Source organism: Dermacentor silvarum, chromosome 2 (genome assembly GCF_013339745.2).
Source record: "Dermacentor silvarum isolate Dsil-2018 chromosome 2, BIME_Dsil_1.4, whole genome shotgun sequence".
Classification (NCBI taxonomy): Eukaryota; Metazoa; Arthropoda; class Arachnida; order Ixodida; family Ixodidae; genus Dermacentor; species Dermacentor silvarum.
In genome coordinates, this window is record NC_051155.1 from 244,266,073 (window position 1) to 244,279,723 (window position 13,651).

General features: G+C 44.6%; 1 protein-coding gene across 8 annotated transcripts in view; it reads left to right on the top strand.

The window, feature by feature from the left end:
- The window catches only part of LOC119443015 (protein unc-13 homolog B-like), a 353,237-nt gene extending 348,641 nt beyond the window's left edge, over positions 1-4,596 (top strand). For all 8 annotated transcript variants that reach the window (XM_049662517.1, XM_049662516.1, XM_049662519.1 and 5 more), the window contains one exon: positions 593-4,596. In XM_049662517.1, coding sequence (XP_049518474.1) covers positions 593-884 — 292 coding nt within the window. In that variant the 3' untranslated portion in view covers positions 885-4,596. The remainder of the gene's footprint in view (positions 1-592) is intronic.
- Positions 4,597-13,651: the final 9,055 nt, after the last annotated feature.

Below are 13,651 nucleotides of genomic sequence, written 5' to 3' on the forward strand. Positions count from 1 at the left end.
GACATTACTCTCATGATAAACTGAGTGCGTCAACAGCAATAGCATTGACGAAAGTAATGGTGCTGAAAATGTGTCGCATACATCTTGAAACTGTTCTGATTGGACTCTTGTTGCAAGTTTGAATACTGGGCTCAAAATGGTTTAGTAAAATGAGTGGCAAGGTAGACGGTTGTGTGTACTTGCTTGGTGCGAGTATGTCGTATGTAGTGGGCGTACTCCTTTCATTGTTTTTCACAGTGTGTTGCATCAGGCATCATTTTCAAGTCCCTGGATGGGTGCTTTTGAAGCCTGCTAGATATGAAATAGATGATGTTCTCATATGTAATGTTCCTGTAGTGAGTTTCCGCATGGAGTCCATGTTCTGTAAACTTGACAAAACTCACTAAAGAATTGAAAATCCTTAATCTATTCTGCAGCTGTATGCTTTTTATGATTCTGAATATGCAAGAAATGCGGTGAAAGTAAGTTTTCAGTCAACAGAATTCATTGGCGTCTGAAAGGGTTGAATGGAATGTTTTTACTTCTGTTTTCGCAGGCCTGCCCTCATTGTTATGATGCAAATAAGCAGAGCATTGTACTTGAACTTTTCCAGCATGATGGGAAACGAGGAGAGCCCATCGTCGTATGAACTGCACATCTGCGTCAAGGACTACTGCTTTGCCCGGGAGGACCGGCTGGTAGGAGTTGCCGTGATGCAGTTGCGGGACATCATGGAGCAGGGCAGCTGCGCCTGCTGGCTGCCCCTTGGAAGGCGCATTCACATGGATGAGACTGGCTGGACCGTGCTGCGGATACTCTCACAGCGAACCAACGACGAAGTCGCCAAAGAATTTGTGCGTCTCAAGTCAGAAATGCGCTCAGATGAAAACATTCCCAGGAGCTAATTGTGCCGAACCGCACCAGTGCTGCAATTGCAAGAGAACACTAGGTGAAGCAACTTCTTATCAAGCAACAGTCACATTGCCAAGTTATGCAAGAAAAGAAAAGAAAGCGTATCAACGAGACATATTGAAGGAACAACAACAAGGACTAATTAATAAAATCACTAGACCTGCAGTAGACTACTGATAACTCAAGCACTTTGTGAAACTCGGGCTGTTGTTGATGGATCGTTTTGATTTCCAGGCTAAATCCAGTGTGTTCACTAGAATCTGTTTTAGGTCAGTTTGGCTGGAGTTATCAGCACTCTATTGTGCGTTCTAGGTGCATTCGATGCAGCTAGTGCAGTGCTGCCCATTTCCTGAGTGGCAAGAGATTTAGAGTTCAAACTGTGATAGAGAAGAAGTTTATTGTACATAAACTCAACTCTGCTCTGTAGAGTATTTGAGAATGGAGCTGTTAATTTCTCCTTCATATGCTCCATGTGGATCACTTTACCTCATGTTTGGTTATGTTTCTGAAGTGCAAGTTTGGACTGAAACATCCCATCACACTGGATATAGGCAGACCTATACTAGTTGTATCTGGTGTAGCTTAATACACATAGAGCTACTAGGTCCCATCATATTGCAAGGATTTTGTTGATGGATTCAGCAGCTGAAAATAAGTTGCATTGCTGATGGCAGCAAAAACACAAGAACCTGGGACAGCATTAAGTTTAGCTATGCCTTACAGCATGTCTTTTGGCTTGTCGTTGTAAGCCATAGCCCTGCTGTTTCGCAGTTATGAATGAGCTTTTTTCAATGATGTGCACTGCACACTGTGTTTGTAATCTGTACAAATTGGTCTTATCCTGTTACTGTGCTAGCCTTTGCCATTGAGACCCAGCCACAGCTGGCTCATTGTTGTTTTAGCCCAGCCCTCACTTACTACAGCATTGCAGAGAGGTTTTGTTCAGAAGTGTGACATTTTGTTAGGGGCTCTGGTGGAGACAATATTTTGCCCTGGACATTGCAGGATGTTAGCCAAGCTGTGGCCAACACATGCTGCATGTGGCAGGTTTTAGTAATGTTTGTGAATGTGGTTTCCAAAGGTCAGGTACAGCCACTGGTGCATTGATGAAAGTGTAAATACTGAGGCGCCTTTTTGGCCATGCTACCATTCATCAGATAAAGCTGGCATGCATAAAAATGCTTTGTCAAGAAACCATAAAACAGTTGGTTTAGTGACAAGGCATGCTGGAGTCACTGTGTAGCTTTGGAACGTTGTCGACCTAAGTTAACCATATTGATGATGCATTTCAACCAGAACTCAACCTGCAGATCATAATCTTTCAATTAATAACATAGCATTTAGATACATGGTTTTATAGTGCCTTTTTTTTCCCCCTTTTAACATCTCTCTTTGTTCACGTAAAGTTCACATCAGTCTCTGAGAGTATTCTCTGGTTGTAGCTTCACTTGTGTGTCATACAGCTAGTGTGCATTCCAGTGTTCTCATTGCCGACTGTACTGTGATGATTTCATGACTTCATCAGTGGTCACCACATGGCCACACTGCCATCAAAGTTTGAAAGTAAATGTAGCAGTTGGTACTTTTATTTCCACACTTGCAGGAACTGCTAGTTTCAAGCTGCAGCAGACTTCAGCCAGAATGGCAAAGAACATTTTACCAGCAGAGGCAGGAAGGAAACTCAGTTCCAATCTTATTTCTTAAACTGTTGGTATATCTCTGCAATCTTTGAAGCTATTCAGTGACTTTAGTTTGTCTTCCAATCATTCATTTCCATTTCACTGCTGTGCAGCAGAATCAAACCATTGTGGTCTCGCGCCAGAGGTTTGGTGTGTACAATAATGCCGCTATGGTTGTGACGCTCAACTTACGATAGCATCATGACACACACTCCTTTCCGAAGGCATATTCTTAGGCTGGCCTTCGACTTGGAAAACTGTGTTACCCCTTTGCTTTTTCATTGAGTGTTTCGACTGAAGGAGCAAATGTAAGGGCGAGTGTTCTGCAAAAATGTACAGAAGCATGTGCATGGCAACATGGCCAGTGACCAGCGATGTTGATGTGGCCTTAAGTGTTTAGTGCAATAAACGGCCATGTCTTAGTTTATTGTCAACTTCCGGTAAGCACTTTGTCACTTGAAATTATTAGCAAGTTTCTCTGCATTGACTTGCAACCGAGACTAGTGCCAGTCCTTGGATTGAAAGAGAACATTATTGTTGTGGACTGGCATAAGTCTTATGAAAATGACAAACTGTGCAAAGAGGGGCAACTTCACAAATCCAGAAACTGAGTTGTAGTTGGAGGGGCCTTGTTTTTCAAGTGGACTAAGTTTGCTCTTTTTTTTTTTTTTTCCATGCAGTGGACCATTGCCCTGAGAGAGTAAATTGTGGCCTAATTGTGCAGGTGTATCACATCTGAGAATTAAATTGTTTCTGCATTTTTCATATGGCCCCATGTTTAGCAGCTCATGCCACATAACAAAAGCTTGCTTAGCAGTCATTGTTACATCAAGTCTATTGTGTGTGCATTTCACACTGGTGAGAGAAGGTGTCCTGCTGGTATACAGAGATCAAACCTTGCAGCCTTGACAGCAAACTTAACAGGCAGGGGCATAATCTGCAACTGTCTGTACAGCTGAGACGTGGAAGTCCTACTCGCCACTTGCCACAGGCACAGACATGAGTCATTACCTGTTACATTTGGTTGTGAAAGATTGTTGCTCTCAGTCCACTGTAACCAAGTCTCTCCTCTCCAGCTCGTCCCCCAAAAACAGGTTTTCGGCTCTATTACCTGTTGGCCTTCAAAAGGCACAAAATACCTTTGCAGCACTTTTGCTTCTGTGTTCATAACAATATGTGGACAGCTGATCCTGTTTTGATTTCCCAGTCATCATGTGGAGAGCTTGCAGTTGTTGATTCCTGTCAGTTGCCTTCTTTGCAAACTGCTGGCTTCTGTCATGATTCTGCATATCTGTTTTCTGTTCATCAAGCCATGAACACATCTATCATTTTTGCTGCCTGTGTGGTGCAAAAAGAAAGAGTCAGCAGTTTGCCACTGTTACGGAGACTCCCATAAAACCTGGTGGGTCTTGCCTTAGGGCCATGATGGCACAACAAAATGGTTGTAACCCATTATACCCAGCATCTGTAAACTGCAAGTGCAAATGTTCTCCCTGTGTTGACCTACCTTTCTCCTGTCGTTTGTGTTAACAGTGGGAAATAAGAAATGCAGTCTCTTTAACGTGTTCACTTAGACACTTGTGCATGTTTTTGGTTTTTTCTTGCTCTCTGGTCACGTGTGCTTTCTACTGTCCTTCGCCTGTGCGTGCATGAATATTGCGGAGTGTGATGCCAAGACAAACACCCACACACACACACATACACACATACAGACACATCTAAGCTTGGTCCTCGGAATAACTCTTTTTCTAACAACCAGAGAATGGAATCTTAGTCCTCTGTGCATGCTCTTTGTAAATATGTCGAATGGGAAGGAAAAAAATCTTTTTGTGGATTTACAATAAAAGTGAAAATAACTGTACAGATCTTTTTTGGAACCCGAAAAAAAAAAAAGACCACTCGGGATAATCTCGTTGTTAAACTCTGTTGAACAGTGTTCAATAATACGACAGTGTCGTTGTGCCCTTGAGAAGCATCTTCCATGGGGCTCGGTGGAGACTAATAAAGTTGATATATTGAGTTCAAATATGTATTTGTCACTTTGTTCTAGCGCTTTCAAGTTAGTCATACAAGAAATATGCTAAATTAACAAACTGCAAAAGCACAAAAGGTCTACACAAAAGCGAAGCTATTGGATGAAATTAAGATATGATCTACGAAAAATATAAATATGGCAAGAAGAGTGTTTTAATGATTGTGGTATGTGACTCACAGATGCATTCCACAGTCAGGAATTCCACAATATAGGATTGGTAAGCAGAAAAGTTTATCATTTCTCTCCCTTTTGAGTTGTTTTATTCTTCTCCATTCCTGTTGCGGCAATAAGCCTCTTTAATGAGAGCTCGTGCTTTGACCCATTTATTTGGGAAACAGCGGTACAGCAATTCGTCACAACAGTAGTGCAGAATATCTAGTTGGGTACCAACCTTTCCTCGAGTGGGGAAAGGGGGGGGGGGGCAGGGGGCATACCCAAGCGATCTGACCTCTCTCTCTCTCTCTCTCTCTCTCTCTCTCTCTCTATATATATATATATATATATATATATATATATATATATATTGTGAGATACTATTACAATCAGTCAAGGTGATAGAAAATATGTCCATCATTCATTTTTATATTTAACAGACATAGACCTATTTATCAATCACACATGATGAAGCTTAGGTGGCCATAAAATTATTTGAATTTGCATTTATAAATATTTCTTGCAACTAAGTCACACCTCAATATAACGAAGTTGTACTTGCAGCGAAAAACTTTGTTATATTGAGGTTTCGTTAATGCAATAGAACTAAGATGGGGAAATAAAAATAGTTCGTTACATCGCAAATTTCATTAAATCGAGGTTTGTTATATTGAGGTTTGACTGTATATAAGATCTCAAGATGACGCAGGGACAAAACACATTGAGTGCCTCACAGAAGTCCCTGAGAGGTCCCAACGCACATAAAGAATGCACATTTGCTACAAACAATTTTAATTAATAAACAAAAAATTGTACTTGGTGTTTAAATCTACAGCATAAGTGTATCGCTAATTTAGGTAATGGTATTGTTGAGGTTTTACACAACGAAATATAAACAAAGTGTCTTGTTTAGTTCACCGAGGACATAGCTGAAACCAAGTTTTCATGCACCTTATGATGCATGAGAATTGGGGGCGAAAAACAATGGCTCAGTAATTATTTGCAACGCTTCTAACTTGAACATATGACGGTAAAGATTTTGTCACCCATATTGCACTTACCATGACTGCCCCTCCCTTTTCCACGCAATATAAACCTGTAACCTACAGCTATGTCGGAAACACTGGGAAGCAGAGCTGATAGCTGCCATATCACACACTCTAGCGCTTGAATAAGAAATTTTTTACAAAGGTTGTGTTTGATCCAACCACATTTAACTTCACGCAGAGAGTTTCCACAGTGTACCACCAATTTTCGCTAAATTTTGTCTTGGCGGCTTTTATAGTTCTGCCGGGTCAGCGTGCTTAATTCTTCCCTGCTCGTTAGACACGCTCAAAACACTCTAGAGTGCTTACATACGTAATTTATTGTGAAAGCCCGAATTACTCATCTATTTTGAACTTTACCTTTATTTTGTCTTTACACTCACCAAATGTAACGAAGCTACCTCCTTTAGGACACCAGGCAAACCTAATATACAGTTAAACCTTGATATAACGAAATTGACAAGTTCCCGAAAAACTTCCTTATAAAGAGGATTTTGTTATATGCAGGTTCGGCACGAAAATTCGAAAAAGAAACGCTTACCGTATTTACTCGATTCTAACGCGCCCTCGATTGTAACGCGCACCCGTTTTCCGTGACCAGAAAAAGAGAGGAAAAAAAGTCCTTTACAGTACCACGCACCTCATGCTTTCATACAGAAATACAACTATCGCTGTAGATTTACTCCCAATACACTAAAGTTGCGATGAACAAAAATGTCCCAGTTTCGCCCGAGAGGCGAAGCATCGATTGTGACAGCGAATTATCAGACAGCTATACGAAGTAAGGATAGTAGTTTTATCGGCTGTATAAACTTGTAAACATTCGCTGTTTAACTAAATTGGTAGACTAATGCCTAAGCACACGTACTACAGCACATGGTCGAAGCTACGGGAGCTAGGCTCGAAGTGCGTAGGAAGCGGCCATATTGAAATGCCGATAGTGATACAGTAGTGCAAATTTAGGGTCGTACTCGATTCTAATGCGCAGGCAATTTTTGGACCCGTGTTATCGGAACAAAAGTGAGGGGGAAAGGTCACGCCCGCGGCGGCAAGATCGCCAGGGTCAAGGGATGCAGGCCCGCCTCGCACACGCTCGTACGCACACACACGTACGCTCGCTCTCGCCTTGCAGTAGCCGTGAATTCGAGCGCGCCAGGCGCGCCGCCGCCGCCGCTTCGCATTCCGTCGCAGTGGAGAAGGTGCTTCCGGTTGCTGCTCGCGCCAAAATGACAAAATTTGGGGCGAAATCTCTAGGTTGTCGGCGGGAAAATTCGTTATTTTGAGGGGGTCTCCTGCTACCACTTCATTGCGTCGAGGTCTCAAATACATGTGCTTCTATGGAGTAATGGCGGGGAATAGAAAAACTTCGTTATATCCAGGAATTCGTTATATGGAGGTTCGTTATAAGCAGGTTTAACTGTATCACGCATGAAAAAGTAAAAAGAACAAAACTGAGGGTTCAATAATTATTCATAACACTTCTAAATAAGCCTGAAATGTTAAAACTATGCGACACAATGCACTTAAAAATGCTACCTATTCCTTCAAAATATAAAATATCTGAAATGCAGAGTTCTCTTGGGACATTGGGAAACCTAGCTAATAGCAGTGGGATACTTACGAATACTTGCTTACATTCAAAGCTGTATTTGATCCACACCCATTTACCATTGCACATGAACTGGGCATACTGTTCCCTCTATGTTGCCAAAATTTTCAGTTGTAGTGTTAATTATGCCAGCACAGCCGTGTAAGTTTTACACTGCTCATAAAACAGACTAATTACGCTATTGACCACGTGCATACATATTCTACTGCGAAATGCTCATTTAACCCACCCATACGAAACATTGCCTGCACATTACCCATACCATGCCCCTAATTTTCCCCAGGTATAAAAAAGATTAGCCTTGTTAAGCTCACCGAGGACACCGGAGAAACAAACTACGAGTCTTGTATGATGCACGAAAACACATGGAAAAACAGGGTTTTAGTAATCATTTGCAACACTAGCATTTAAAGCAGGAAACTGAGGGTTTCGCATTAAAATTCTCCCTATTTTAACGGAATTTCAAGTCTTCATCTTGTGCTGCTGTGTTGGAGTCTGAGAAACATTTCGATTAGCAGCAGTATTACACCCTGGAACACTTCAATGAGTAACATTCTATAAAGACTGTAATGAACCTACACAGAATAAACATTTATTGTTCGTCACTCGGAACATTGCTTCATACTTCGAAGAAATATAAACACCGTGCCCTGCATAGTTTACCAATGATATCGGGGGAAAACAACTAAATGCCGTGTATAACGCATAAAAATTGGGAGAAAGCTAGTATACAATAACTTTTTTCAGAGAACATAATAAGCAACCTATGCAGTTCAAGTTTTCAGTACACGTCATCAAAAAGCGCCCCTCACTTTTTCAAAATATGAAATATCTGCTGTTCTTGCTCCTGCCGGGAAACAAGTAATAGTGTTGCTCTTATTTAGGAATAGCCTGAAAATGAAATCTACAAAGTCAGAAGTAACACATGTCTTTCGAAAAATTCAAGTCAGTGGTCTATTGGTATTGAAAAGGCTCTGCACGTTCGGCCAAGGTCATTTTCACAAATGTATCTACGATAAGTTGTGATTACACAATCAAATTCAACAGTTATGCTGCAAGAGGTTTGATTAGATTTTTGCTGGTGATAAGAGACTGAGACTGCAACTCTATGTGGGCTATCTCTGAACGGAGATTGAATAGTTCCAGCATTTGATAACTATTTCATGCCTAAGGCACAGCAGTTGTTGGTCTCGGCTGATTATAGTACTTTGTCCGGAGTTCCCTCTCGCCCGTAGGTTAAGGGGGGACGCGGCTTTCGCATCGCGAAAAATGGCTAAAAAATCGATTTTTTGAAAATCAAATTTTCAGTTTCTATAACTCTTATTCTATCTGATTCCGAAATATCATCACTGAAAACCAAGTAGAAGTGCTCTAAAAAAATTGTTGTATCAGCCAAGGTGCCGAAAAATTTCGCGGAAATCGCGAAAGAACGGCGTTTTTCAAGCCACGATATCTCCGGAACGGCGCAGCCGAGCGCCGCCATCTTGGTCTCGTTGGAAAGCGCATTTCTCCGTCTTCAAATTTGCCGCTTCAGCTATCTCCTCCATACAGAAACGAGCACACAAAAAGCCAATGATTGAAGGTCTTGCCGGAGCCACCTATTGGCCGCGCCCGCCACGTGACTCCAGCGCGGTTCGCCATTGGTCCGGTGCTCGCTCCGTGACGGCGTCGTCTGCTCCGCTTGTTGCGGTCTCCTCGCGAGCTCCGGACAGTTTCCGCAATCTCGACGGACATCGCAGTAGCGTGGCCGATCCCGCTTTTTGTGGACGTCTCAGACCTGCGGCTAGGCATTCCGAGCATCGGCGACGCGGACTTCGCGACCAAGCTTCGGGCACGGAATCCTCGGACACGAGGCTAAGCCTTTCGCGCGTAGGCGCCTCCGACTCGGCGATCAAGCACATCGCGCGCGGACTTCTCGGATCCTTGCCTAAGCATTTCGTGCATCGGCGCCTCCGACTGCGCAACTAAGCACATCGAGCGTCGACTCCTCGAGCCCGCGGCTACGCATTTCGCGCGTCGGCACATCGCTCATCGAGAGTCGACACCTCGGACCCGCGGCTAGGCACTTCGCGCGTCGGCATCGCGAGCGTCGACTCCCCGAGCCCGCGGCCAGGCATTTCGCGCGTCGGCACCTCGGACTGCGCGGCTAATCTAATCGAGCGTCGACTCCTCGAGCCCGCGGCTAGGCATTTCGCGCGTCGGCACATCGCTCATCGAGTGTCGACTCCTCGGACCCGCGGCTAGGCACTTCGCGCATCGGCACCTCGAGCGTCGACTCCTCGAGCCCGCGGCCAGACATTTCGCGCGTCGGCACCCCGGACTGCGCGATTGAGCTCACCGAGCGTCTATTCTTTGGACCCGCGACCAGGCATTTCGCACAACGGCACCTCAGACCCGCGACTTAGCACATCGCGCGCCGACTCTATTATCGTATTGCCACGATATCTCGTACCAATACCTATCATACCACCCCTTCATAAAAAGAACCTCATCATGAGCTCTGTTCACTAGGCCACTTCGGCTGGCACAGACACCTGGCTGCAGAAGTGAGGCATCATACAAAAGTACAGGCTGGAAAGCACCTAGCAGCTGCATTGCTGCCTATCTATCAGTGGCTCTCCTAACATCCATAGCCATTGTCAATGGAAGATGATCCAAAAATTCAGTAACATGGTCGATTCTACCAAAAGAAAACAATGCCTCACTGACTGTACTAGAGACTGCTATCAATGAGGCAGTCTGCAGGTACAACACTAGAACTACTGTATATTTATGCCCACATAGTTCTGCACCTCACTTGGTTTGAAACCCAGGCACCATGCTCTTTGTAGAGCAGCAGTAAAGAATGCCATACAAACATGAAAAACACAGAACAAAGGCACAGCAGACCAGAGGCCACATGTCCAAGAAGCCCCACATCACAAAACACATCAAAGATTACAAATTTGGTGCGTTTTAGAGACCTGAAGAGAAGGGGAAACTTTGAGAGCTGTTTTCTCAAAACCGTTTTTTCGCCTTTTTGCTCAGTTTCTGGAGCTGATTTCTTCGTTACCGTTTGGCCTATTTCGATTCTGTTTTTTTTTTTTTTTTTTTTCTTTTTTGTCACGTTCCTTGGACTACAGTGCAGGTCGAGACAGTCTCGCATTTTTGTCTTGACTTTTTATAAATTTATGGTGTGGCTATTCGTTCACTCCGAAAGTGTGCTTGGTGCGAAGGTAACTTCAAAAATGACTATCTAAAAAATTTGTGTTGCGAAAAAAAAAAAAGTAAGACTGTCACGACCTCCAGCACGCATTGAGCTATGCATTCAATACTCAACGAGCCTTCCATCATGTTTTTTAAGCTCCCCAGGCCCTCCAGAAAGTTCAAGAGAGAAAAATGCTGCTCAATAAAATGTTCTCAAGGTATCACTCTGAAACTTTTATGGAAGTATCAGGGAGACATTCTAAACATTTGTGCCAATTTTCATCAAAATCCATGAAGAAATCGGGAAGTTGATTTTCAAAGCCACGTCCCCCCTTAAATATCGGAAGGTGATTGTGTTTTCAGATACGGAAATAGTGGTCCCAAGAAATTCAGTGCCCTTCCCCTGTTGAGAAAATGGGACTAAGCGAAGCGTGTGGCAAGACGACGCTGTTGCAGGCGTACCGCTTCGTTTGCCCTAAACTCAGGGTCGGCGGCGCTTCGGTGACGTTTGGCCTCAACATCGCACTTCCGCAACTCAGAGTCCGTGGCTCTTCGCTAACGTTTCGCTTGGGCTTCGGAAGCCCTCACGCTAGAATCGGACACGTTTCGCTTACCCCCATTTTCTCGACAGAGGAAGGGCTGGTTATTTTGTCTCTTTGGATCCCACGTACGTGTGACAAGGGTAGTTTAAGGGCGCGTTACAGGTCCCAGAGCCCACAGGGGTATGTGCCATTGAGTTTGCACCCTTTCTGCACTATCACCAGGATCGGCCCACTTTTCAGCGTGACACCACCACCGAAACTTGTGAGCCTATAAAGCTTCGCTTAATAACTGGCCGTGATGCAAGTAGCGCAAGCTGACATTTGTTAGGGCGGGAACTGCCCAACGCCAGGCCTTCTCCGCAGCGCGGGCGTCTATATGGCGAATCTCGCGCGTCGTCCGCTACGGCGCGACCTGAGGATGCACAAAAGACAATCCTCGCTGCCGATGCAGGGGGCACGTAGGGGGCACGGATCTCCTGGTAAATGCGTCTATGAGAATATCGAATATGTTTCTTTTGCGCTTACAATGTCCGTTATGGTGCGACCATTTTAGCCAAGTGCGGTAGTAAACATGATGAAAACGAATATGTCACAATATAATAGGATAATCTGCCACGGGAATTCAGTCACGTGAGGCTTATTTCCTGCCAGTTCGAGCACATGCATATTATTTTTTCCAGATTCTCTTGTTTTTAATGTAGAAGGGCAGGGGACGTGTATGTGTGTCTTATCACGGGAACGTTACCGCCCATAGATGCCAACGCGTCTGACGCTACACTCTAAACAAAGCTGACACACTTTGGGATGTATCTTGTCTCCACACTCCAAGAAAGTTTACACCCTTTGGGTCGTATCTTGTCCCCAAATAATAATCGTCATCTATCTTGTCCGCATTTCCTTTCTTTAACGTTGCAAGCCCAGTACTTCCTAGTCACGAAAGGCTTGCGCGTTATCAGTGTGACACAGCATTCTCAGTAGGAAAGTAGCGAGTGCCGAGTTTTCAAGAAAGGAAACGCAAGCAAGGCAGATGACGATTACTGTTTGGGGACAAGGTCCAACCCAAAGGGTGTAAACTTTTTTTAGAGTGCAAACAATAACCGTCATATACATGCCTTGCTTGCATTTCCATTCTTGAAAACTCAGCGCTCGCTACTTTCCTGCCGAGGTTGCTGTGTCACACTGATAACGCGCAAGCCTTTCGTGACTAGGAAGTACCGGGCTCGCAGCATTAAAAAAAGGAAATGCAGACAAGACAGATGACCATTATTGTTTAGGGACAAGATACGACCCAAAGGTTGTAAACGTTTGCGCTCGTGCCACGGCTCCTGCACTCGTCGTCGTCGTCTGCTTCCACAGCTGGCTGCGTTGCCCCTAATCATTTCACTTCTCTAAACTTCCGAGCAACGGCAGGGCCCAGCGACGACCTTCCACTGAATTCTCGTGACATTCTTTTACAGCAAAGGCAGCAGCGGAGACGTTTTGGACATCCTCACTCGAATTTGAACAGCCAACAGGAGAGGGACTGGCCTCGTATTCAGACGAATACATACCCCAACCCGCACCACCTACACAGAATACACCCCACGAGGTTCATTGACAAGTGCCCGTGGTGCACAGACATACCCACACTAAAGTACATCACATGCGAGTGTCCCAAGAGGCCTCCGCACATAGACAGCCCAATAGTACTCAAACATCTACTCATGAGGAATAGGCAGTGGCAGGCATGGTTTGCGGACGAGGGCCGGGAGAGCCAATTGGCTCTTCTGGACCAAGCCCAGTGAGCCGCTCGTGCCAGTGGAGCCCTGGAATTGGGGCCCCAACCAGCACGCTTTTTTTATTTATTTATTTTCAATAAAGTTTTTACTCACTCACTCTGTCGTCGTAATGGGGAGGCCGCGTTTACTGGGGTATGAGCCATTGCTTAAGGAGGTATGAGCCATTTATTGTCCTACGTAACGGACAGATTTAATTTTGAAGCAATTTTATGGAAGTCCATTGTATGGGTGTTCTGTCACGGCCGCTCGATGAAACGCACGAGGAAACGCACGATGAAACGGCCTGCCACGTCGCCCGAAACCGGTGTGAGGGGCCTAGTTCTCCGCGCCATCGCAGCGGCACCACTGCTCCGGGACAGGCGCGCGGGTGAGAGCGTTTCTTAGGTACCGTCCGCATGCTTCCCGCAGCAGCCGCGCTTCGCGTTTACATTTTATTGACGCGAGAGTTGTGCTTTTTGTTTCCAAAATATAAAATAAAATATCAACGCTGCCTGCAAGGTTATTAATATACCCAGGAGTCGGTATTGGGCCGCTAATAGGCTCACATAGGCCAGGACGGCACACTTCTGCCGCTGGTTTCGAGCCTTATGACCATCGTTCAAGAGAACTTTTCTGCTACATTTCTTTAGTTTCACCTTTCTAGAAAAATGGGGTAGATAGCAGTTTATAACGGACCGTACATTAACCGCATTGCCGATATGTAGCATATTTATGTGAAGACGATGCCGTGAA